Consider the following 27,196-nt stretch of genomic DNA (forward strand, 5'->3'; position numbering starts at 1 on the left):
TGAGTATTATTACTCAAAATTTCGAATAGCCATGCTACTGCGCATATGGGCCCTCGTTGCACCTTAGTTTCTTCTATCATCTTGTTATTTTCTTATTTAATGTAAACTCAAACAAACAATTATTTTATTACTCGTGCAACGGTGGAAATTTGGCTAGTCTATCATAAATACAAGTTCTGTGACATTCTAGCTCGTCAAAATAGATCGTCACATGAATTAAAAAACCAAAAATATGATAACTGCCAATTGTATAAAGTGTACCTAAAGACGATCAATACAGGCGATCAATCAGTGAAGGTGTTACAGCGTCGGTCGATCAATCTGAATGTCACAAGTTGGAATATCTTCGAACGCCATCTCTTATTCTAATACTAACCCCTGAATTGTGATTGCTGGCAAACAGGTAGAACCGCTTTTTATAGCAAAAATAAGGTTTTGTTTTGCGTTACTGTAGATGTATAAAATGAAGAAAACTCACAAGAGTGGGGTAAGGACAACCCCTACATCTAGTCACTGCGCTGTAACCAACGCTACAACCTGCTGAATCAAACAGGAGGGAGCTGAAACCAACTCATTTATGCTCTGCTGAACCCAACAGAGTATGCTGAACCCAACGCTGCCGACTGTACAACCTGCTGAAACCAACAGTAGGGAGCTGAACCCAACTCACTTGCGTTCTGCTGAAACCAACAGAGGGCGCAGAAACCAACGCTACAACTTGCTGAATCCAACAGGAGGGAGCTGAAACCAACTCACTTGTGCTCTGCTGAACCCAACAGAGCGTGCTGAAACTAACGTTGTCAACGCTACAACCTGCTGAACCCAACAGAAGTGAACACAACTCTTCTAAGAACAATAACTCTTTAGTTATTCAATTGTTTCTATAATTTTCCAAGCGTGCTGCTAATCTGTAGTAATGCTTAGAATTAATATTTTTCCAAGTAATACAGTTTTATTATAACAGTAATATTAGGTGTCTATTTTAAGAACAAACCACAACTGAACTGCCTAAAAATTTGTGGCAGTATTTACATGTATATTACATAAGCGAATGGCCTGGAGATTGACAGTTATCATTCAAACCGACCAATCATATCATCTTGCTGACTTTCTAGAAATTTTCACATTCGAAACAATAAAAAATTATTGCTAGACAATGAGCCATTGCAGTGTAATAGTCTAAACACTAACAAAAAGCCCAGAAAATTATACATGTACTGGATAGGGAACAGTAGTCGTAATAAAACAGTAAGACATATTTTGATAATGAAAAGGACTAATTACAAAATCTTATCTCGAGAAAACGTATGAATAAAAACGGAAACAATATTATTTAAACAGCTGAAACTTAATCGGAACAGAAACTAGATCATTCTGACACATAACCATGAACATAAGAAAATTCTTCAAACGAGCGAACAATAAGAAATAAATTATAAAAGATTATTCGTTGCGTAAAAATCTTAATACATCGCGTCTGTTATCTTTTATAGGTCAACCACTGTCCCAGAAGTTCCTTCTCTATATATATATAAATTATATCTCCTAAGTCACTTTTTCTTTTGATCAGTCTATTATGCTTTTCTGTGTCGAGTGTCCGAAGCGCCTCGATGTGCCTGACGTCCATGGAAACGATAGCATCCAAATAGCTGAATGGAAGAGTGAGAGTGGATACATCAGGCGACTTACGGCAAAGCACTGGCGGCGGATATCCAGTTATACCATTAGAGCTAACACAAATTGTTGTAATTTTGGCCTCTGAAATATCAAACCTCTGAAAAAAAGCCTCTAACAGAATAACCAATGAAAAGCCCAGAATGTGCCCTATTGACTCAATGTATACATGAGTACACAGTTCCCCTCATATTATGTTATACATTAACAAGGTTACATGGTATAATGTATGTACATGGTACATGATATCATTTCATCATGTATGCAACTAATGTGTATATGTAAATATGTACATAAAAGAAAATTCTATATTCCAAATGTGTAGCCAGAAGGAGTTTAATCTCAAAATAACAAACCTGCATGTGTAGTAAAAAATGGAAGTTTAATCAAATAACATAATATATTTTGTGATTGACTAGAAGTAGAATGCTTTTTTGATGATTATTAAATATAATTGCAGTCAGATATGAGATTGCAAAATATAGTTGATTTCATAGGTTATCTCGCTGTAACATTTAGTATAAATGTTCAAACATAGTCGCTATAACAAGTTTAGCATTTAAAAATTTTATATCAACTTTCACGTAGAAAAGTATCGATTAAATGCAATATGAAAGAATTATAAATATTTAAAGAAAAGAAAGTTAGAGTCTTTTGATGACATCTCGCATGGCCATTGAGCTCCTCTGCTTTGAGAAATCGGTGATAGGTATGGTTACCATTACTACTTCTATTTGAGCAACCTGGAGCAGAGCAGCTACTAAGCACTGCGATATTAGACAAAACAACCAACAATATTGTGACAGCATTATATTTACCAATCAATATGATTTATAATGTTATATCAAATAATTAAATTATCAATATTGCTACCAGTAGTACTTCAATTAGAAATTTTAAAATTAACATTTTGCATGTTGCATGCTTTTATAAACTATAAAGATGTATTATTTTTATATGATTTATTGTCATTGTGAAATATTTAATTTTAATATCATAGTCCTACATATATTCAAGCTTAATATTTATTAATTTAATAATATAATACACATTGTACAATAAAATATAATTTAATCTAAATATAGTAAATGAAAATGTAATTGAATAAATTATCATAATTATTACACTGTGACTAACGCTAACTAAAATAAGACATGATAAAATATTATAATCTATATATATATATAAATATGAAAGTAAGTCTGTCCTTCTAGCTATTGCTATTATTAGAATAGCGTAGCTGGATAACAACGCTGTGACACAACGTCATGCCTACCGGCATTATTAACTAGCTTACTGGAATTTTCCATTAGCAATGTGCCAGGCTAATAGCAAGCAACTCTCGCTACTTCTCATTGTTTATAAGACAAAACACTTTTCTCATAATATGTAGTTTGAAAGTTAAAATGGCAAATGTGGTTATATGTTAAATACAAATCAATTTTCTGTCCAAAAGGCCTTTCTATTACCCGGGCAACGCCGGGTAGCACAGCTAGTAGTTATATGTATATTTATCAATCATGTATTGTATGTAGTACACAGTAGTATTGCTAATTGTACATAATATTAAATAAAAATATAGATAAACTTTGATAACGATATAAAATTATGTGTAATTTAAGATTTGTAATAAATCAATAAATATAATTATATAATACATAAATATATAAATAATAATTATATTTATACTATTATTTTAAAAATATGCCGCCTGATTCTCAATCAGTTACTGGTCACTTTTCCTTTATCTATTGAACGACATTAAACTATTGTACATTTGGATTTTCAATTGAGGCATTAAAGATGTAGTTGCGTCAAAAATGAAATTAGGACCCATAAAAGGCTAAAACATCAGCTACAATTTGATGCCATTTTTGTCTTTGTAGACCAACCCTGTCCAGAGATATATGCGTTTGAATGAGGCCCTCTTTTAAAAAGCTCACGTTCCAGCGGGTGCCTATTTCGTGACGTCACAAGCTTGGTATCTGAAACGAAACCACGAGCGATAAATATGAGGTCGATTCGTTAGCCAATCATGCGTGCGAAATTTTTATATAGGCCGTAATAAATGTTATCACTCGTAAAACGCGTTGTCTGTGATCTCGAAGATTCTCACCGTTAGAGAATTCATTATCATCGTTACTGATTCAACGCGTTTCAACAATTACTAAGTTATACATAGTTTTAAAATGGCTTCAAGTTCGAGCGACCGCTACTCAGAGTTTTCTGAGCAACTTTTAGTAAAATATTAGAGTAGACAGCCTATGGCCAAAGCTGACAGGCGTCAGCAGCGTTTTGCTGCAGAAGAAGACAGAATAGAGGTAAATTAACTTAGTCTTCTATACTTTAGTAAATGTAATATTTTTTATAGTCATAAATACATATACTAATTAATAAAATGATAATTCTTTGCTATCTCCAATCATCGTTTCATAGCTTATCTGCCGTTTTACCTAGCTATAATATTTTTTTCGAATTTTCTTTGGTAAATTAGAGTCATGATTACAAATTATTTTCACTCGTAGGAAGTGGGTAAAATCGATTGATCATTGCAAATCTTTAATTTCCAGAACCAAAGCTTCGAATCGTTGGCTTGGCGTACTTGTGCCTTTATTAAATGTTTATTCGTTTTTAAAATTACACTCGCAATCTATTTAACTACCAATTTGGAAGCTGTCAATAGATACGCTTTAGAATGACATATCTATGAATGACATATTTATTGCATCTACTTTGTTTACATTTACTTGTTTTACTGATTACAGAATGTTTATGTCGTCCCACCAGCCGAAGAAGCTTTGTCAGTGTGGAAACTGCTATAAAGGAGAAAGAGAGACTTGAATGCGTGCTGGATGATGTTTTGTTTGAGTTTGTTGCAGTAGATGAATTTGTCTTATTGTATCAGCTAATACTATGTGAGTGGCCACGACTTGATGAATATTTTTAATAAAAGCTTTATGCCGAAATGAAAATATTTTTGCTTGTAAAAATTATATAATAAAATAATATTGTTGAAGATAATGCAAAACATGATTTGCAGAATATTGTAGTGAATCGGATATGGTATATGGGTGTCCGCAGAACTGGAGAATGTGAGTTCAAATCCAGTTTGCAGCAGACTTCTCATCCTTAAAACTCTATCCCTGTCTATATTCTTTTCACAGAGGGGCTTGCTTATTTCACTTATTTAGTATTCGGTAAGAATACTACTAGCAATGATATACAGCAATGTATACAGCTGTATATCATTGCTACTAGTAAGAAACTAGTACGTAGGCAATAGGTAATAGGCGACATAATGTGGGCGGGGCTTATGGGAGGCTGTATATCGTTTGTATGGGTAGCTGCAGAACTGCTGATGCAAAGACCGCGTTCTAAATAAGTGACTTGACAGAATTACCGTAGACCGGTAGAATTGGTAGTCGGTACCCAAATGTTTACACAACATTTGGAGAAAGTGAGTAGAACAAATTTTCAATTTTCGTTATTTGAGGCCTTTTAAACATTCATAATAATGCATCTGTAGCAGGATTTAAAATTTTATTCTAGCCAACATGAGCAAATACAAAATAAGATATATGCCAATAGAGCCGCGTAAGACTAGACTTTTATCGCAAATACCCGATGTGAATACGAGAGATAGAGACAGGTTGCCAAACGCGTGACATCATTTTGGGCAAGTCTGGGCACGTTTTGGTGGTCTGAGCGTTTTTACGGCGATCAGATTTTTTCGGTTTTAATCTTCAAATATCTTGGCAATGCGATCGCGTAACACAACAAACAACATATCAACTGATAGAGAAAAAAAATGCTTTCTTTTAAGATCAACTTAAAATTTGACGCAACTACATCTTTAAGCCTAAGATTTACCTGCTATATTGACAATTGTACTTTCAATAGCCTCCACAGGTATTGAATCTTTGCTCAATATACTTCAAACTATGACTAGCCTGTAAGTAGCATAGTTTATTGAAAAAAAAACAATTTCAGTGCCATGGTGAACTCAATAAAATACGCCGTTTTTTGCAGCCACTTCTAGAAGCTCAATGCAAATAGCCTTGGACCGTGTTGCATCCACTCTCACTCTTCCACTCAGCCAAATAGGGCAATTCTTCGCAGTTATTCCTTCCATGACCTTTTTCAGGGATACCCTAAGTGGAGGACGCGGTCCATGCCTATTTGCGTTAAGCTCCGAGAACTGGCAGCGGAAATGGGTGTATTTTATAGAGTTCAACAGGGCACTGAAATTGTTTTTTCCAATAAACTATGCTCCTCACCGGCTAGTCATAATTTGAGGTATATTGAGCAAAAATATCAATACCTGTGGAGTCTATTGAAAGTACAATAGTCAATATAGCAGGTAAATCCTATGCCTAATGCCTTAATTGAAAATCCAAATGTACGTTATCATTAACATTGGCTATCGTTGTCACTCTTCCACTTAGCTTCTACCTTAACTCGGGCTATCAGAAACGCTAACTCCTGAGTGAAACTTAAAAAAGTGTAGACAATCATATAAACATTGTTTTATATAGAGCCTCACTTTCGGTGGCAGTGTGCATTCAGAAAAGAAAATTTGCATACATTTGCATCGAGCTGAATTTCTTTTTACACTTTTTAAAGCTTACAACTGGTGCTAAAAATAAATATTGGCTGGAGGACTTTTATATAAGTCTGAACTAAAAAAAAAATTTTTTATTTAATAATAATTCAAATATTAATTATTATTCAAAAAACGGATTTTACCAATTATACTATATTTAATTTTAGAGTTATCTTTTTAAAATCTAGGAAAGGAAAAATTCTAATATATGGGAGTCACCAACAAAGTAAAGATTGGAGAAGTAGAATTGTTGTGGTTTGGCTACTTTTTGAAATGGGTTTTTGGAGTTAGTTTTTGGTTGGTTTTTTGAAAGTTAGTGTCTCAGCAATACGTTATCAATTGGAGGCGTGGCATTTCCGCCGTCACAGCTAACTAGCTATGACGTCATTGCCTAAACTCTTATTCATACTCAGGGTGCGTATGCCATTATCACAAGCGCACAGGCTTATTTAATAGACAGGCAGATCGCGAGCCAATCACTAGCTTGCGGGGTTCTTTTTTTTAATGTGACTCGGTTGCAAAAGTTCGTATGATGAACTCTTTATTGATGAACAAAAAAATGCCCCTTTTGCGGGCCAAGATGGAAGGTTAATATTTGAAAGTGTATAAATACAATCTACAGTGTAATTGTTCCTGAACAGATTTTACAGTGTTATAATGATATAACATTGTAACGATAATATAATAATATATACAAAATGATACTTGAAAATAAAGATTATATGAGTATTAGATTAGCAATTTTTGAGGTTTGTATTTTATGAGTGATTGTGCTTTGTCCTCTGAGATTTGGTGTCTGCGGCTCTGGTTTCCATTTCATTAACAACAGACAACCCTAGTCACCGCAAAACCGAACCTCAAGCATCGGTTTGTAACTATAGGCTTTAGCGTTGCCAGTTACTCCCCAGTGGAGATATAGCCTTCTTATAGTCTGTTCTTGGCTATCATCTGGATTGAGTATTGTTAGAACATCAGTCTTCTCGTGAGATTAGGGAACGAGATGACTGATTCCCAGTTTTCTGTCGCGGGGTTAGTATGGGCTCTGGCGACATCATAATCTGCTCAGAGATTCATGTAGTGATTCACTGTTTCTTCTTCTATCAAACAGGTGCATATAAATTTAACCTGGATTGGAAGGAAAAGAGCCTGCTATGACCAGTTAGTAGGCTATACAGTGCCCCAACATCCTTTCTGTCGCCATTCAATAGCAGTGGGTGGTGGAACAAGTGTTCCAGAGTCAGAGTAAGGAGTAGGCCATACGGGCACATACTATTCGTGAACTGTGCATTCCATTGCCGTATCCATTCATTGTGAATGCAGTCGTTGATCTTGCTTCTTGAAAGATCTTGTGGTTTCAATTCTGTAAGTTTAGTTGTCCGATGAATCAGTTTCTTTATGTCGGACATAAGTTTAAGGGTGAGTGTGCTACGAGATGTGTCAGAGAGCATGGATAGGTTATTAGTTTTTACCAATCCTCTAGTAAGTTGTAATTGCTCTTTGATGTATAAAAGGCTTATAGGTGAGATGTTCGCCAGTAAATGTAGTGATTCGCTGGGAGGGTTGTAGTGAGCTCCGAGGAGCAGTCTAATAGGACCATGCAAGGAGATCTTAGTCTTGTGATCCCATAGAAAGGCACCATATAATGCTTTTGGCATGATAACTTGTGCGAGGTTTCTTCTTGAGGTTTCTGGGTTAAGACCAGCGTAGATGAAGGGTTTCAGCAAGACCGTGTGTTGAGTGAGACGTTTGGTACTCATGCTGTATTGTTTCTCAAAGGTCGGGTTTTCATCTATGGTTATACCAAATACTTTAGAGTTAAAAATTTTTATGGTGTTAGTATTTATAATTGGGGATGTGATAACTCCTTTGAATACCACAATCTCAGTTTGTTGATAGTTGATGAGTTGATGAGTCCAACGATCCATCAAAGTTTGTATCTGTTGGGAGTTGTTCTCAATTTTTGTCTGAAGTTCTGTCGAATCTCTTTCAGTCATCAGGACAGTGCAATCATCAGCATATTGTAACCCTGTACCAGCTATGTTTGACAGCATGTCTCTTATGTATATGATAAAGAGAAGTGGAGATAGCACTCCCTTGTGAGAGGCCTATCTGACATGCTGAGTAGATATAGTTGTTGATTTTGAGGTTGATTTCTAGCTTGGAGAGAAAGGAGTCAATGACATGGAGGTAGTTACCTCCCAGTCCTAATTCTTGCGGACGGTAAAACATGTGTTGGTGATTAACTGTGTCGAAAGCCGTTTGAAGGTCTAGGAACAATGCAGCTGTACATAATTTGTTCCTTTTGTAGTGAATGGTTTCAGTCAGAAAGTTAAAATTGGAGGTCATAAGGTTAAAAAAAGGCTGTTGGAGCTGGTTGTTGTATGACGGTATGGCAGATTGTTAGGTATACTTACTCGATAGTAATAGTACACTTCTAATTTAATTAGCCCCAGAGGCTTTGAAAAAGTACCTCAGAAACAGAACTTTGGTTGAGCTTTTGGTTCACCTAGATTCCAGCATTAAGCTGAGTTATCTTTCAGTCTGAGATTTAAGTCTTAAGTCTCTAACGTTTTGGGTAAGAAACTGTTCTCAAAGAGTATAGGGTATAGTTCGTAAAGGTTCGTATAAGCGTGACATAATAGCAATAATATTACATGTGTTTTGAAATAAAAACAGCAAGCGAAATGTATAAAAATAGGTATATCGCTAAATTTGTATAAGTAGCTACTCTACATGTACTGCACTGAAGCGTTTTTTAATTTTAGCGAGTGTGAACTCGCGTGGTCCGCTATGTATGATAGCCTTAGCGCCAGTAAAGTTCCGGCATACGTCCCTTCAGCGGTCTTTTGGTGTTTTAATCAAACTACAACTAGGAAGCACTTCCGAACGCCTCGGTATTCCTTGGTACTGTCAGTACATCTAGTGTTTAGATATTTTAGCTTTATTGTTTTACCATTACAGTGTTTATAGTTTGGCTCCTTACAGAAGCGCTACTCTATTGTGTTTTTAACGAATAATGTTGAAAAAGTTATAAGGTGAGTGGAGTTAGAAATTGTAGATAGAGGTTCTCGCTCAACATTTAAAATAATTTTTGAATCACTAATTTTAAAAACTTTGATATTTGTTGGTTGCTTTATGACCAAGAAAACAAGTGGCCAACTTTTTAATACAAACATTTAATTTTTTAGTCAAGCTACTTTTATATTACGTGTATATTAAACTAAAGTGTGACAACATGATACCGAAACATATTCCCATCTCACAACCGGTTTAGTGTTTTTTGTACTTTGCATATAATCTATGGCGGCAGGCTTTGTCTGCAATGCTATTCTTACTAACACAAAACCAAATAAAATCATATTACATCAACCATTCATTCATAGCGAGCTATCCCATAATTTTACATAGTGTTGGGATAGCTGGACACAGTGCTTGCATTCATTGTGGAACGTTTACGAAAACTAAAAGACCTCTTATTTGATAGAACCACGATGGAGAGCTTACGAGTCTTTGCAGCTATGCATGGCGTATATGTTGAGATGAGCCATGCAGACATTGCTCCAAAAGTCAACGCAATGTTACTTCTCAATGTACTAGGCTCGGATTCCATTGTGAAGTCTAGTGTCTTTTTTCTTTTTTATATCCCATTATGTGACAATCCTGCGGGTAATGACAGACTCTCAGTTGATACAAAAAATAACTCTGAAGTATTAAAGATGAAGTTTAGGGAGTTGTTGGACCTGATTACTAATGTCTCATTGAAAAGACAAATTTAATACGCGTGCCCAAAGCGAGTCTGAGACTTTCACACAGTTGTACTTTGATTTCTGCAATAAGTCAAGTCAATGTGCCAATGGAGAGTTAACCAACAAGCTTTAGAGGGATCGCATAGTTGTTGGGATTTATGATGACATTGTACGGAAGCAGCTTGTGTGTACCTATAGTTGCACTTTTGGGCAGTACAAGTCAAGTGCTTATGCCTTCAGTGGCAGAGCCTTGTTGGATTCTTTGACCATCTGATATAAACAGGATGATATGAAACAGTCTAATCAACAGAGGGGTGTGGCTGTTGTCGCTACTCTCACTGCAGGGGTTGCATACATCTGGGAGGGGGAAAAGATGTACAGCCTGTGGTATGATTAACTATTGCATGAAGGCATGCAAATCATCTAAGAATGCTGATACAGTGAGGAAAGTAAAGGAGTTAGCCACTGATTGCAACAATGACTTGTTGATCAAAATAATAGTGTTCATAGAAAGATATTCTATGTGTTGCTTTAGCTGACATTGATGTTTTGTTACCAAGCGACAAAACTAAAAAGCTTAATGTAAAATGCGATACCAGTGCTCATGTAAGTTTTATATTTGAGTGTAATGCTTTCAAGTATGTTAAACATAATATTGATGTTGATCCGAGTGGTAGGTTTCAATGGTAGTGTTTCCAAGCCATGGTGTAATATCCAGCTTTTACGTGTAAAGGATAGTGAGCAGTTCAAGATAAATATTCATGTTACTAAAGGTAAAGTAAGCACTTTATTGTCTACACATGATACTGTTAGACTAGGTTTTGTGATACCTTCCCCAAATGTATAGGAAATCAATGAGACGATGTCCAGTGTACTCCCTGATTAATTTTTCACCAAGTACTGTGACTTATTTGCGAAGAATTTTGATATATTACCAGTGAAATATAGGCTCAAGCAAAATGAGAATGTCTATTCACTAGTTCAACCTGCACCATTCCTCTTATATTTATTTAAAGACAGAGATAAACAGGAGCAGTCTACCAATGTGGTTAAATGTGGTATTATCACACATGTATCTAAAGTGACCGATTGTCCTTTAGTCATGGTAATCCAAAATAATAGAGGTACTGATCTTGTACAAGTTTGAATTGATCCAAGAAATTTGCCCAAAGGCATCAAAAGGCCACATTACTCCACTAGAAATGTTGAGAAATTATCTGCTGGAAGACTGGGGCCACATATTTTACAGTCAGTGCCATGTGACATTTTTCAGTCATATTAGAAAAGCCTAGTGCCACATCAAGCTTGACTGGGAATTGTCATAGCTCACAACGTTCTGCACTTCCTTCAGGAAATACAGATATCTCTGAATGTCTATGGGCCTGTGCTCATCAAGTGATGTAATATTAGAGGGCTATTGAACAACTCTTGAAGTTGTATCCATTTCATGTGATAGATGGTGTTTTAGTTTGATGTTCAACAGAGGCTGAGTGTGATTACAATCTAGGCAAAATACTACATAGATTACGACGTATTAACTTGAAGCTGTCAGCTGGGAAGTGTGTTTACAAGAACCCCAGAATTTTCTATATTGTATTTATTCTCTCAGATTGCAGTCTTAAGCCTGGCCCTGAAGGTGAATCTATCAATGAAATACTTGAGCCAGCGGACATGGAGGTTTGACTAAATAACTAGTTTAAATAACCGAGCTTTTTTCTTAAGCTGAGCAAACTAACATCTCCTCTGAATCAACGCTTGAGAAAGAGTTGGGATTGGGGATGGAGTCATGAGCTCAAAAAAGCCCTGATCACATTGAAAAAATCATAAAGATGCTACCTCACTAGTGTACTTCAATATAAAGACGCCCATCGATGTAATGTGCAATGCCTTTGGAGCCAGTCTACTGTTTAGCATATAACTGATAACAGGTTTCAGTATTTGTCAAAGGAATTCAAGCAGTTTATGTCTAAGCCAGTTATCCTACTTATCATTTGTGCCCCAATGCGCAGTGAGGCAAATGAATTAACTGTACCTGCTGTACAGACGTTAAAGAGACTCATAGAGAAAACGTTTCTCAATGTGAGATATATATTTGGCTTTGTTCAACCTGAAAAAAATCCTTCAAATGGAACAGGCTCTCCTGCACAGTGGAACTGCACTAGGCAGGCTCAATTGCCATTTTCTATAGCCATACCCTCCTGAAGCCTTACCTTTTAGATAATAAGAGTTTTCATAACTAGGCTGCTGAGTGTCATCACAAACAGACAGAATATACCAATTGAAGCAGGAAACCCCTCACACCATTAGTTGGATGCTGATAAGATAGACAAGGGTTACAGGACACCACCGCAAGTAGTTGCATAAGGTCCCATTCACAGTTCTTACACAGTTCAGAGTAGTGATGCGTGTATTCTCAGAGGTACACAAGAGCAGCCACGTGGATTGCAAGTTGAATTAAGACAGTCCAGGACCTTATCCCAACGCAAGCTATTGCGTTGATCAAGCCTTACCTCCCTCAAATGTCTGTAGTCAGCCAACCATATAACCCAGCTGTTTCATCACCTCTCTGTAATAAGATGGCCTGTAATTAATTATTGCGGAATAATTGACCCCAAATATGATATATGAAAGAAAGTGTTATAGAAAGTAGTATTGTGGTGCATATTTTTATATGCCGTACTCTTATGCTGTTACAAAGTTTACACTTCAATTGAAGCAAAAACTATGCTTTTTTATTTTGGCTAAAAAATAAATGCTATTGATGGTGAAATAGTCTGTAGAACAAATATTGAAGTTGTAATACAAACTACCAACTTGTAAACTTATTTGAAGTTGCCTTCTTAGGAATGTACTGATAACTACGGTCATTAACAGGTCCCATTAGCATCCTTAAGGACAAACCCTGTAAACAAATACAAGGTAATACTATACTTTTCTTTGTTGTTGAACAATATGCACATTAGTTCGGGTGACAAACATGGTAGAGTTCAATCAATTAATTTTTTGGTATGAATAAAATGCAGGATTGGCCATTACCTCGAGTTGCCAGATGTAATAGTAACTGATTGTACTTCAGATTAACTTATTTTATGAACGAGCTTTATCACATATGAAGGCTTTTAAAATGCAAAAAACATCTCTTAGATCTGTACTTCGTGCAATAGAAACTTTGTTATGGTAGGCTCGTGTCAAGCAAAAATTTATTAGTCAATCGCAATATCTTAAATTAAGTCATCATTATGAAGGCCAGTTTACAAGTGCTATTACAAAGACAACCATATGTAAATTTGCAAATTTATAGTTTTGTTAGCTTCTCAAACAGGAAGCTCATGAATTATTGACACTTCAATTGCTTGTACTTCTGGAGAAATGTTCATTACCAGTCTACTATCTTCTTTTGAATATGAAGCTTTAAAGCATTTATCATGGGCTAGATTTTCAGATTTATAGTTATATTATTTCCTTTTGATGAATAGTACTCGAGGAATTTTTGGCGCATCAAAGTGTAACTTAACTTATGCTCACCGTGACCAAATTATGATCTGTAACTAATTCAACTCAAATTAGCTAATGCAACAGTGCTGCGCATGAAAGTGTGTTACTTACTATACATGTAACAAGAAGATGTGGTAAGATGCTGTCAGGTTTCAAAAAGGTTTGTTGTGCATGAATCAAATTTAGATCATCAAAATACATTTGGGATGTATTTGCTTCAGGAGATTTGCTTGAGACATTCTAACATCTTTGACTGTAATGCTTTAGGAGGTTTTTCAGTTGGGGGTGCATGTAGATATTATATGTATGAAGGAAAAATGGCTATTAAAAGGTACATCAATGTGATGAAGAGCAAGCTGCTGAACTCAGATACACGTATTTAGTAAAGAATGTGGATATTCCTGTAAGACAAGGCACCATGTCACACACATACAAACACACATACACCCACACAATGCGCAAGGAATAGTTCAACACAAACAAAGTGACAGTATAGAGCAGGTCTACACAGATATGAAACCCAAATCCTATTAAAAACTTATGACTACAAATCAAGGCACTGGTGCCCAAAAGTATGCTAACAACCAAAATCGCTTCAATGGAAGAGATCGTGAAGACTTGGTCCCTAATGGTCACCCTAAAAATAATAGAAACCTTGGTAAACAGCATGCCTGAGATATGCAACGCAGTGGTAGTGATATCCAACCAATTACTGACCACAAAGTCACTCTAGCGATTCTTTTCAGTTCTACCCACATAACTTATAGAGAGTGTTGTAATATTTGAGACCAGTTTAGTGTGTTTAACCACTTGTGTAACTGCTTTATTATGCGTACGATAAACTAATAAATGTCAATAATCAAACTTGGTCAACTTCAAGTCCTCTAGATGCTGCTGTGGTGTTTTTGTTTAGAAGAGTTGTTTTGAGACGATAGACAATTGTTTAAGGAACAATTTGGTATGTGTATCGCGTGGTTTAGCTGGTATCGAGTACCGATAGATGTAAAAAACTTAATTGATTTGACAAATATTTAGAGGGTATTAATATTTTTGCCCACGAATATAAGTATGGGACCCAAACAAACCTACTTCAGTATCATTATTGTATAATTGTTACTTATAAGACGATTGGGGAGTTTCTTACCGATTCGTCTATCAAGTTTAGTAGTGAGTGTTGTACCTGTTGGTATAATTCAGGGATGTTTTGTTGTAGAACTTCGTTTTTGATCAGTTGTGAAACAAGAAGTTGTCTGTCTGATTGAAAGCGGGTAGAGACCATGGCAGAGCATGACACACAAGTTGTCAAAGATGTTGACTTGAGTGAACTTACTAAAGATGCTTTTACAAAAGTTGCCGACTATCTTAATGGGGAGCTTGAAGGTACAAATTGCATACAGGAAAGATTTTCATAGTTTTTTGTACACTCATCTATTATTTGTCAGCTCATCAGCTGAATTCTTCATTTTGGTAGCTTCTACTGAGGACTACAAAATGTTGGAAAAGATTAACAAAGTGTCCGCTGCCAAGTATGCTGACCTGAGGAATATTGTGTCGAATGTCAACTCTTCCATGCAGCAACTAGATGAAAAGTGTATGTGGCAATTATTATTTAATGATTTTGTTTAGGTAGTATTTACTGAGGATCCCGTAGTGTCAGCTATTCATGTGACTATAGAGAAACCTTTGATAAAACTGCTTTACGTTTAGCTTCATAAATCGTTAGTGCATGTATTCTTTCTAGCCATGTTGGCACATCTGTTAGCTTTTCTTTGTTGCACAGTCTCTCTGCCGCTCGTGTCCGATACATCCACGTGTTCCCTGATTTGATTTTAAGAAACCTGCATACAATCTATTAACAACCAACTTGGGAGAGCCGAATGCTGTATTTTGTTGTATAACAGCCATGGTTGTTACAATGCGATATTTCAAGTCTGCCATTCTATTCTTCTCGGCTGGCACTTGCTCACTTTTATTTTACTATATCATAAAGGTACGGCCACACGTAATGATTGTTTCGTTGATTCTGACCGACATTACGGAATGAATGAAAAACACAGAATAATTTGGCCAAAATTCACAGAATCGTCTGAGCTGTGCATGCATACTGAAATCGTTGACGAAACGCTTTTAATTGGCTAAACAAAGTATTAGCGAGCACGATTCTAGCAGTTTTTGTGATTTATATAGTTCGAGGCACATTACGCAACACGCAAGAAATACTATTGCGATTTCCAAGATAAAATATGATTCAACTGACTTGATTGCGCTAAAGATGGCAACTCTCTGTACAACGGAACTTTTGCTGCTAAAAAGGAAATTATTATTATTAAAAAAATACGATTTGCAACCTCAGTGTCCGGATGATAAAGAATCAACATTAGCGCAATCTAGGCAGTTTCATCGTATGTACTATGTCAGGTTGCGCTGGTTCTTTTATTGTGTGTCATAATACGTGTCTCTGTAACATGCAAACAAAAAGCTAGACAGAATTTGACTAGCATTCAATGTAGCCATTATAAATAAACCCGTCCTCAACAAGCTTTATGCGCCATACCTACATTGTGACTAAAACACATTTAGAATGCATGCTATGTGCCATGTAAAGATATATTTTTTTCTTCTGTATGTCATATGCCAATTAATGTTAACCACTTATCAACTGTGTTGTTCTTATGGTTATCAGAGTTGCACAGTTATGTTCTTTTTATCCGTGTTTCGCATCTCACCCAGACTGCTGCAACCAACCTATTTGTGTAGAATGTGACTGACTGGCAAAAGGACTACTCATTCACATAGATGGATGAGATTCATAGTTGGTGTATGTTTGCAGACAATGCTCTCAGACCATACATTAGTCAGATAGACGATATCGAGCTCGCTGTAAATGCATTGGAACAATCAGCTTACAAACTAGATGCCTACTCCAAGCAGTTGGGTAATGTATATATATAAATGTATATCAAACGACGCTTCTTGTATGTGCGCTCATATTCCACTCTTTCTTTATTAGACCACTAATAATTTTTTAAACTAATAACTAGAAATTCCACTGTCACACAGCCCATGACCAAAGTGATATTGGAAAAAAGAAATTTTGTTTACATTTCCAAACGTCATAGCTAACAATATCAAGAAGTTGTGATTATCTCATAAGAATCGTTAGAAAAAAATATCATCGCCATTTCCTTTACTTTCACTGTTTTGGGCATCAGTTAGAATACCAAAGTACTCAAGTTTCCAAAATGTCAGTTACTTTGAAATCGGCAAAAAAGAAACGATTTCTGTACTTCTACGTTAATTACAGAAACCTTCGGCAATTCGACAATGCTATAGACTGGTGAAATTTGCACGTTATTTTTTTCGTGAAATACGCACAACTTAATGGTTCTATTCTCTGTCGTTCGGCGTTTCGTTTGCCGATCCTAATTTTGATAAAAGTAAGGCTTGGCCAGTTTTAATAAAAATTTTTGGCCAAATTAATCTGTCTATTTGTGTATAATCCGATCAGATGGGTAAGGTTTAGGAATATGTCGACAATTTTCAACAACTTGGTAACATATTCAAATAGGCTTGTATGTGTTCTGTATCGTTATTATACTTTAACGACTCTACAAAAAAATGGTTAAATTTGTTGATGAGATTTCGATACAAGGGTTTGCGACGTTGTTGATGAATAATTTTCGTAAGTTGTGTGCTCATGCATTTATCATCAAAACTCTCAAACTTTGCTCCGCTCGTTTGGTCATGGTCCCTAATAATAATATTATTATTAGTGTCAATAATATTATTAGTATTAATAATATTATTGACACTAATAATATTACTGCATATTAGGGTTAGGGGAAGATGCTAAACTTGAAATAAACATTTCTCAAGATGTGCAGGCAATTGATTCATGACCTTTATTTTTGAGGAACTATCAAAGCTAAAAGTTTGCAAATATATGCATAGTTTTCTATAAAATACTAATAATTTTAACTAATTGATTGACGTCACATACAGATATGGGAGTAGATGTGGTTTAGCGGTTTGAAGTGTCTGATCAGTGTACAACAGGTTGTAGTTTAATTCTTGGTAAGACCAGCAATGGGGACAGGAAGTGTATCTGACCTAAATTAGCCCCCTCTGCTAAATCAACTTTTTATATTAGTCCAGTGGCTAGTCTACATAGGGATCTGTTGAAAAATCTTACCTTTGTTAGAATTAGGCAAAAAAATTCAAAATCTTATCTCTATTCTGTTTGGCATCAATGTAAGCTGAGAAGGGAAGCTTTTTTGTCACAATTACCTTTGCTTCTTCACTACATCTTTTAGAGCTAAACACGCATATTTAAATCTGTCCGGCAGCATAAATCTGATTCATATTTTGGTGGGTAGTTTATCATTGTTTATCATGTAATTCTGATAGACTAGTTTAATTCTATGTATAGGATACCCTTTCAATCCTATAGTGCAGTCTGGGACAAGCAATTAAATCTTATAGCAAAGTGGGAAGTTTCACATTTGCTGTATATAATGTTTAAAAGATTTGATAAAACCCAAATTGGATATGGAATAATACATAAGCATTATGAACTGAAAATGTTTCAATAGTGGTAAACTAGGAGTCATAATTACAGGCAGTCTCACACTGCAGGCTGACATAGACTTTACATAAATGTAACTGATTTATGGTTTTAATTTTTATATTTAATAATTATTACGCCTTGAATCAACATTGTGTCAACTTGAATCTGAAATTAGACCAAAATTATCAAGTGCCATTTTCAGTACCCCTTAACTATAAGTACGCGTACCTTAGAATGCAATTATCCTATTTTCAGCTTTAAACTGCGCAACAGCGTGCTGTCCGGTATGAATTAAACACTCTTAACATAAATAAATCAGAAGGCCTTGATGGAATTCCACTAAATCTAGTCAAAGACAGTGCTGATCAATTAGCTCCTCCACTAACTTACATCATAAACTTATTGATCCGTGCTGGCTATGTTTCTCTGCAATTAGAAATAGTTTTAAAGTTCTACCCATTTATAGAAATAGTTTTAAAGTTCTACCCATTTATAGAAATAGTTTTAAAGTTCTACCCATTTATAGAAATAAGGGCAACAAGAATGCAGTAAACAATTACAGACCAACTTCTATTTTGTCTTAATTTCAAGTTTTGAGAAAATTTTGAACTCACAAATTCAAAATCATTTAAAAACTGCAAAAGTTATTTCACCTAATTAGTTAGGTTTTCAACATAAAAAGGAACAAAAGATGCTCCTATTCAGTTTACAGACAACGTTCTATTAGCTCTGGGCTCTAGTAATAGACTTTTAGGCATTTAGACTTTTCCAAGGCTTTTGATACTATAAATCATAAAATCTTGCTAAATTTTTTCCAATCATTTGCTAAGTTTATTATTAGTTATCTCTATTGAAAGCCACAAAAGGTTATCATAAACAACTGCCAAAGTCATAAGCCAGAGTCTGAAGGAAAGTGGAACTCAAAAATATAATATGTGTGTACATGTATTAGTGTTTTGTGCTCGAACACAAATGCCTTTCCTCACATGACCGTATATGACCTGTTTTCATGCCTTCCGCTTTTATCAAGTGGTAATCATATATCGATGTTGTTAGTGAAACTAAGTTGGTCCACTCTCAATGAAACTAGAATAATGATTGTGATGTTTTGCCTGCTTCCCTTGCTTGTAGAATTGAGATACAAGGAGTTGGAGAAGCGGTAGAGCTGCCCTACACCGCTATTACAGTTGCTTAGGCACGCAGCGGTAAATGGCAAATATAGCAATTAAAAGGCCTGTCCATTGCATCTAATTGCTGTAAACTGCTGACAGCAGCAATGCAACTGTCAATCATTGTTTTTCAAGTATTTCCTATACGAAGAAGAATATCTGCTTGTAATATTTTACAGCAATTAAATACGCAGAATGATTATGACCCGCGAGTGCCAACACATAATACATGTATATTTAATACGTATCTATTGTTACTCAATCTCTAGCAGTTCTCAGATAGAATATAAAAAGTTGGTGTTGAGAACTATGATTTAGTATAAAAATATATTATTACCAAGATGTTCATGACTGCTGTTGTTCATACATCGCTATTTCCAACATACCTGTCGGGTTTCCTACTTTTCTCTTGCGGTTTTTGCTATGCAATGTTAGAGACCGCAATGAGAACTCTGCACTTATTTATGAAATCACGGATAACTAGAATTCACAAAATATGAAATAAAAGACCTGTATTGTTGTATAACTGAATTAATTAATGTATTTGTTGTTGAAGTATAGTAAACCTTATTTTAAACAAAAGTTTGTTAGATTTACTAGGACTACTTTCTCTACTATCTATAATCCCGAAAAAAATTTCACCGCTTTAACAAGTTGTCAGGCTAAAATGTGGCATTTTAGATGTCGTGAGATCTAGATTGTTGCGTATTATAACACTTGAAACTGGAATGTCTTAATTTAGTCTGCTGAGTTGTCAGTTGTTACCCATAGCAACCCATAAATAGGTTGTTCTACTGGCTCATATCAACTAGCTCTACAATCGTAACTGGTCATCTGCATTTGGCCATCGACAATAAAATATTTAAACCCTGCGCTCAATAATATTTGCATTCGATAGTTATCTAAACTATACAAGCGCGTCACGTTTGTTTGACCTAATTGACCTAATTCACCTCAACTAGCATTGCATCTATCATTTAATTTCCCATGGGATTCTCTTGGGAGAGCAAACCATTTTATTCTTGCTACAAGCGGATCCCATGAAAATTGCTGGACCTTTACCTGGCATGAATTCTTAATTGCTCTCCACTAGCGTCTTTCTAACTAATTATGTGAAAAACTCATTTAACAAGCAAATGGTATAGCAAGTAGAAAACCCCATCAACAATGCTCTGTGATAGGGATTTTATACCTGCTAGTTTATTCCTAGACACGCTGACTAGCAGAGTGTTAGCTTTAATAGTGGTGGAGGCATGCAGATGAAGTAAGCTATTTGTTGGTTCTATTATAGTCAAAACCATGGGCATCTGAGAGTCATGCTGAAATCAAATTTTAACTATTCAATTAACCTTTACAAGGGCATCCTAATTTTTGACTGTTCTCAGTATGACTAATTGGAAAAAAAGGCTTTAGTTTTTTCAATCTCCTGTTATATTTACAAAAAATAGCAGTGAACAGTTACCCGTTTCCATGCGAATAACATTTACTTTAGCCATATCATTTCCACTGGTCATAAGGTATAAAAAAGTCTTATTCTAGCTCCAGAGACATTCAGGATGATTGATATACAACTCGCAAACAATGCTGTCAAGTTGCTGTAAACTTACTGACACGTAAACGTCATTCCTATATTTTCAATGTTTTATTATATAGATTTATTACTGCAGTCAAGATTAAATTCTTAAATATAAAATAACTTCAGCATGGACGTGCATAAAATTGTAATTTAGTTTTGTCCAACACCGGTATCGTTAATGTTGTCAATTTCAATGAGTGTCGAAACAGCCATTGTCAGTGACTACATGGTAAGCTTACAGGCTAGTAACGAAAGACCTGCTTTAAATTTTATCAAATGATACCCGGCTACCCTATAAAAATAATGCTACACACAACAAATCGCCAGACCGATTACATATTTTCTCAAACATGTGCTGGGGCTAGTAATTCACAGTTATAACGCTGATGGCAGGTTTCGCCTTTAGCTGAGCTTTTTTTATCTGCATGCGCATTTTCTTTCATCAGTGGTAATTCTTCTTTGACACTTTTAAAAGACATTCTGCGATTTGTATCACCTTCCAAAGTGTCCTTTCGTTTCCTGGTAGAAGTTTTCCATATCTTCAGCGAATTAAGAACTGTTGTTGCTCGACTAGATTGGTGGGCTGAGTTGTCTTCCTTTTTACACCGTAACAATCCAAGAACATTGTTTCTGAAGGTGTTACTAAAGAGCCCATAGAGTATTGGGTTGATGGCGCTGTTGCAAATATATAAAAAAGTGGCAAATTGGTATATGATCATTTCTGTTCGACCGATTGACTTAGAGGCTGTTAGTATTATTATTTGCATACACCAATATGGCAGCCAGCAGACGACAAAGGCTAGTATTATACAGAAAACGACAAATGTTACTTTTCGCGTACGCTTCTTTTTCTTTCCGAGAGTAGCTTCTGCGATACCAGGACTCTTCTTTCGCAGTCGTATAATAATAGAAGTGTAGAAGATGGTGATGAGGAATAACGGTAAGACAAATCCCAATATCAACGTGTAGTAGGCGTACGCTTCAGCAGCACTGATAGCCTTATTCTCTGGCCAACTTATTAAACAGCTCTCATCATCCAGGTTGGCATAGAGCAGAAGGGGAAGGGATAGAAACGTGGCAATCATCCAGATTAGAAGACAGCAAATGACGCTGTTGCGTCGGGTTCTAAGTTCATTCCATCTCATGCAGCAGACGGCGATGTACCGGTCTAGGCTCATGGCTAGCAGTGTGTAAACACTAGCAAACAGGTTTATCCCAAACAAGCCAAAGTAGACCTTACACATGCAATCCTTAAACACCCAATATCTCATCAGCTGGTTTGCTACTACAAACGGCATCGAAAGAAGAAAGAGGAAATCAGCCACAGCGAGATTAAATATGAATACTACAGAAGCCATTTTTAGTCCAGGGTTGCGCAGCACCACTATCATAGCCAGAGCATTTCCCAGTAAACCAAATACACAGACAAAGATTATAAAAGAAGAGATGACATAGTCTATCGCTTGCAGCTCCATTTCCTCAAAAGAGTTATTCATAAAGAGATTGCCTTCTTCCATGCCTATTATTGTCTTCCTTGTTTGTATCAACTGCTTGAGACTCTGTTATTCTGTCCACTTTAGTGAGTTCCAGCTATGTGAAAAAAGCAGAAAACGTAGACAGTGAACATATTGGTAAATGATTGTAGCCTACTTAATTATTCTTTTATAGACCTACATCAGGAGCCAGGAAATTAGCAGCTCAGAACCTGTGACATGAAAAAAATAATTGTAATCAAAGCCACCCTGATTTGTAAATGTTTTTTGCTGAGAGATCATACACCAGAGACAGTCGCAAATGAGCCCGAGTTGTATACCGAACTGTGTACAACCTGTCAATAAAAAGGCTTCACTAGTCATTTACTTGACCCCCTTGTTTTCATTGATATCCTGCGCTAATACTAAAACATCTTTCAATGCAGTGAATGTTATTCTAGCAATATTTCTAGTTCTCCTTTATCAAAGTGTGAAAAACTAAATTGTGAAATTGTTTCAAAATATTATAAACAAAAGTTAAATAAGTTTTAGCTTGTTCCTCTATGTTGACAGCCAGTTGTTGTCAAAAGATCGGGTGTTGATGTAGCAGCACTTAGACTAAATGAATTGACTGTCAAAATGTTGACCCTCGACATATCCAGAATATTTATGTTTCTGTGGAATAAAATGAGCAATGATACAACCATGCAAAAATTAAAGTATGTCGAAAAAACACAACATTACAAATGAATTTAAATGTCGTAAAAGCTGTTTTTAATTTATGCTTACCGATGAGTGATTTTCTTCATTGGTTGCAAGCAAGAGTTGGTATGATGAAGATATAAAACCTGCCTCTCTTCTGTCAGCACACGGCAGCTAATTGTGCAGCAATTTATTAGCAGTATTTGCTGAATCAATACTTTAATGGTTGATTCTTAGCTGATGAACACAGCGCATTAGAAGGAGCAATCGTCCCCTAACACATGTATTTCTATTTTGTTTAATTTCTGAGTACTTGACTTAATCATTATTGTGAGTAGCATTAAAGCAGCGGCAGCAGGTGGGGTTGAGATTATGAAAGCATTTTTCTCTTAATTAAGATAGCTTGAGTTCTTTCATTTTGAAGTCGACAGCGTCGCTGGGCAAGAATATAGGCTAAAAGAAATATTCCCATCTAGCTACAACAAAATAGCTCGCTCTTGAAGGGTAAATAGATAGATATTATTATATTATCTCAGATCAATGGCACTCAAAGCAAATTAGACCATTAGACAAAAATAATAAAGATTGGTAAAGTAAATTATGTTTATTAACATAAAAATCTCTTTTTGCATAACGCTGTTCTATAAAGTGGATTGACAAGGTGTTGTTGTCTGCTCTATGGTGTTGCAGTTTTTCTGGAATAGTACAAATGTAAGGGATGGTCAGGCAGATCGGAGATACGATTTTTCAAGTATTTTAGACAGACAATATCTAAACACACACAGATGACTCATCAGAGTTAAAAGTATTTAGGTGCCAATCATAACTGTCTATATTAGGTAGCATAAGTGCTGAAAGGTAACTGCGTCGAAGAAAGTTCTGGAACAATGGTTTTGGTTACATTTTCTATTCACTAACCTTACAACATTTCATAGGTGTTGGTTGTTTGCAGATAATGGTAGTTTTACAATAAGAGAGCGAGATGTAACAACCAATCAATGACTTATTATTATCTATAATCATTTTTAGTTAGACTGAGTGGAAACAGTGGCTAGTCATTATGTAGCCGCAAACTTCTACATCTTTAATTTGAGTTAATTGAAGGATAATCAGCATAAACTGTGCATCAGAAGAATGCTATGAATGTGAAGAATATAGTCGGGACCGCTTTCAGCTAGATTGGAGTAGGTTTGTAGAGTTTTGCATGGCTTTGATTGCGTTTCACTCAAAAATTTTCATTGTGTCGCTGCACCAGATTTTAAACACTTTTAATTGTATTTGCAAAACATTTAAGAGCACCAAAATGTTTGAAATTTTTCTCCCAATGCTTTGATACATATTCAAATCTCCCTCGATTCCATTGCTGCACCTGATTTCATTACATGTCTGATGCAATGCTGCACCTCATCTCACTACATATCTGACGCAATGCTGCACCTCATCTCACTACATGTCTGACACATTACTGCACCTGATCTCACTACATGTCTGACACATTGCTGCACCTCATCTCACTACATGTCTGACGCATTGCTGCACCTGATCTCACTACATGCCTGACACATTGCTGCACCTCATCTCACTACATATCTGACACATTGCTGCACCTCATCTCACTACATGTCTGACACATTGCTGCACCTCATCTCACTACATGCCTTACACATTGCTGCACCTCATCTCACTACATGTCTGACACATTGCTGCACCTCATCTCACTACATGTCTGACACATTACTGCACCTGATCTCACTACATATCTGACGCAATGCTGCACCTCATCTCACTACATGTCTGACACATTGCTGCACCTCATCTCACTACATGTCTGACGCATTGCTGCACCTGATCTCACTACATGCCTGACACATTGCTGCACCTCATCTCACTACATGTCTGACACATTACTGCACCTGATCTCACTACATGTCTGACACATTGCTGCACCTCATCTCACTACATGTCTGACGCATTGCTGCACCTGATCTCACTACATGCCTGACACATTGCTGCATCTCATCTCACTACATGTCTGACACATTGCTGCACCTCATCTCACTACATGTCTGACACATTGCTGCACCTCATCTCACTACATGTCTGACGCATTGCTGCACCTCATCTCACTACATATCTGACACATTGCTGCACCTCATCTCACTACATGTCTGAAATTCAAGTACAAATAAATATCTGGATCTATCTACTTTCCAGACTTACAGGAAAATGTCATATGTAGATTACAATCTGAGAGAGACTTGCTAGAATCAGACTGGTACATTTTGAGGGTTTCAAAAATATATAGTTTTCTATATTTTTGATGAAAAATTTCACTCCTAAATATGTAAAACTCACTCACTGTTATTACTGTATCATAATGCAATCCTACTTGAGAACAAAGATGCAGGATTTTTTCTGAGGCTCAAAGGACCAGTAACTTTCTATGCTCTGTGATTTACTGTACTCTGTAACTTACTGTACTCTGTAGCTTACTGTGTTCTGTAACTTACTGTACTCTGTAACTTACTGTACTCTGTAACTTATTGTGTTCTCTGAAACTTACTGTACTCTGCAACTTACTGTGCTCTGTAACTTACTGTACTCTGTAACTTACTGTACCCTGTAACTTACTGTACTCTGTAACTTATTGTGCTCTCTGAAACTTACTGTACTCTGCAACTTGCTGTGCTCTGTAACTTACTGTGCTCTGTAACTTACTGTACTCTGTAACTTACTGTACTCTGTAACTTACTGTACTCTGTAACTTATTGTGCTCTCTGAAACTTACTGTACTCTGCAACTTACTGTACTCTGTAACTTACCGTGCTCTGTAACTTACTGTACTCTGTAGCTTACTGTGTTCTGTAACTTACGGTACTCTGTAACTTAATGTACTCTGTAACTTATTGTGTTCTCTGAAACTTACTGTACTCTGCAACTTACTGTGCTCTGTAACTTACTGTGCTCTGTAACTTACTGTACTCTGTAACTTACTGTACTCTGTAACTTATTGTGCTCTCTGAAACTTACTGTACTCTGTAACTTACTGTACTCTGTAACTTACCGTGCTCTGTAACTTACTGTACTCTGTAGCTTACTGTGTTCTGTAACTTACGGTACTCTGTAACTTAATGTACTCTGTAACTTATTGTGTTCTCTGAAACTTACTGTACTCTGTAACTTACTGTGCTCTGTAACTTACTGTGCTCTGTAACTTACTGTACTCTGTAACTTACTGTACTCTGAAACTTACTGTACTCTGCAACTTATTGTGTTCTGTAACTTACTGTGCTCTGTAACTTTCTGTACTCTGTAACTTACTGTACTCTGAAACTTACTGTACTCTGCAACTTATTGTGTTCTGTAACTTACTGTGCTCTGCAACTTACTGTACTCTGTAACTTTCTGTACTCTGCAACTTACTGTACTCTGTAACTTACTGTACTCTGTAACTTACTGTACTATATAACTTACTGTACTCTGTAACTTATTGTACTCTGTAGCTTACTGTGCTCTGTAACTTACTGTACTCTGTAACTTACTGTACTCTGCAACTTACTGTACTCTGTAACTTATTGTACTCTGCAACTTATTGTGTTCTGTAACTTACTGTGCTCTGTAACTTACTGTACTCTGTAATTTATTGTACTTTGTAACTTACTGTGCTCTGTAACTTACTGTACTCTGTAACTTACTGTGCTCTGTAACTTACTGTACTCTGTAACTTACTGTACTCTGCAACTTACTGTACTCTGTAACTTATTGTACTCTGCAACTTATTGTGTTCTGTAACTTACTGTGCTCTGTAACTTACTGTACTCTGTAATTTATTGTACTTTGTAACTTACTGTGCTCTGTAACTTACTGTGCTCCGTAACTTACTGTGCTCCGTAACTTACTGTGCTCCGTAACTTACTGTGCTCTGTAACTTACTGTGTTCTGTAACTTACTGTCTTCTGTAACTTACTGTCTTCTGTAACTTACTGTATTCTGTAACTTATTGTACTCTGTAACTTACTGTGCTCTGTAACTTACTGTGCTCTGTAACTTACTGTACTCTGTAATTTACTGTGCTCTGTAACTTACTGTACTCTGTAACTTACTGTACTCTGTAACTTACTGTACTCTGTAACTTACTGTGCTCTGTAACTTACTGTACTCTGTAACTTACTGTGCTCTGTTACTTACTGTG

General features: G+C 36.1%; 2 protein-coding genes and 1 pseudogene across 2 annotated transcripts; 1 reads left to right on the forward strand and 2 right to left on the reverse strand.

Annotated features, from left to right (window-relative positions):
* Nucleotides 1-7,240: 7,240 nt before the first annotated feature.
* Nucleotides 7,241-8,506, reverse strand: LOC137394942 (uncharacterized; annotated as a pseudogene).
* Nucleotides 8,507-9,159: 653 nt separating this feature from the next.
* On the forward strand, nt 9,160-19,600 carry LOC137393343 (biogenesis of lysosome-related organelles complex 1 subunit 2-like). Its single transcript, XM_068079851.1, has 5 exons — nt 9,160-9,312; nt 14,732-14,898; nt 14,990-15,109; nt 16,349-16,453; nt 19,217-19,600. The coding sequence occupies exons 2-5, from the start codon at nt 14,796-14,798 to the stop codon at nt 19,246-19,248; spliced, it is 360 nt and encodes a 119-aa protein (XP_067935952.1). The 5' UTR covers nt 9,160-9,312; nt 14,732-14,795; the 3' UTR covers nt 19,249-19,600.
* LOC137393874 (neuropeptides B/W receptor type 2-like) lies at nt 11,610-22,347 on the reverse strand. Its single transcript, XM_068080586.1, has 2 exons — nt 21,181-22,347; nt 11,610-11,714 (listed from the first exon to the last, which is right to left on the reverse strand). The coding sequence occupies exons 1-2, from the start codon at nt 22,345-22,347 to the stop codon at nt 11,610-11,612; spliced, it is 1,272 nt and encodes a 423-aa protein (XP_067936687.1).
* Between the last annotated feature and the right edge of the window lie 4,849 nt (nt 22,348-27,196).

The sequence above is a fragment of the Watersipora subatra genome, chromosome 4, assembly GCF_963576615.1.
Source record: "Watersipora subatra chromosome 4, tzWatSuba1.1, whole genome shotgun sequence".
Classification (NCBI taxonomy): Eukaryota; Metazoa; Bryozoa; class Gymnolaemata; order Cheilostomatida; family Watersiporidae; genus Watersipora; species Watersipora subatra.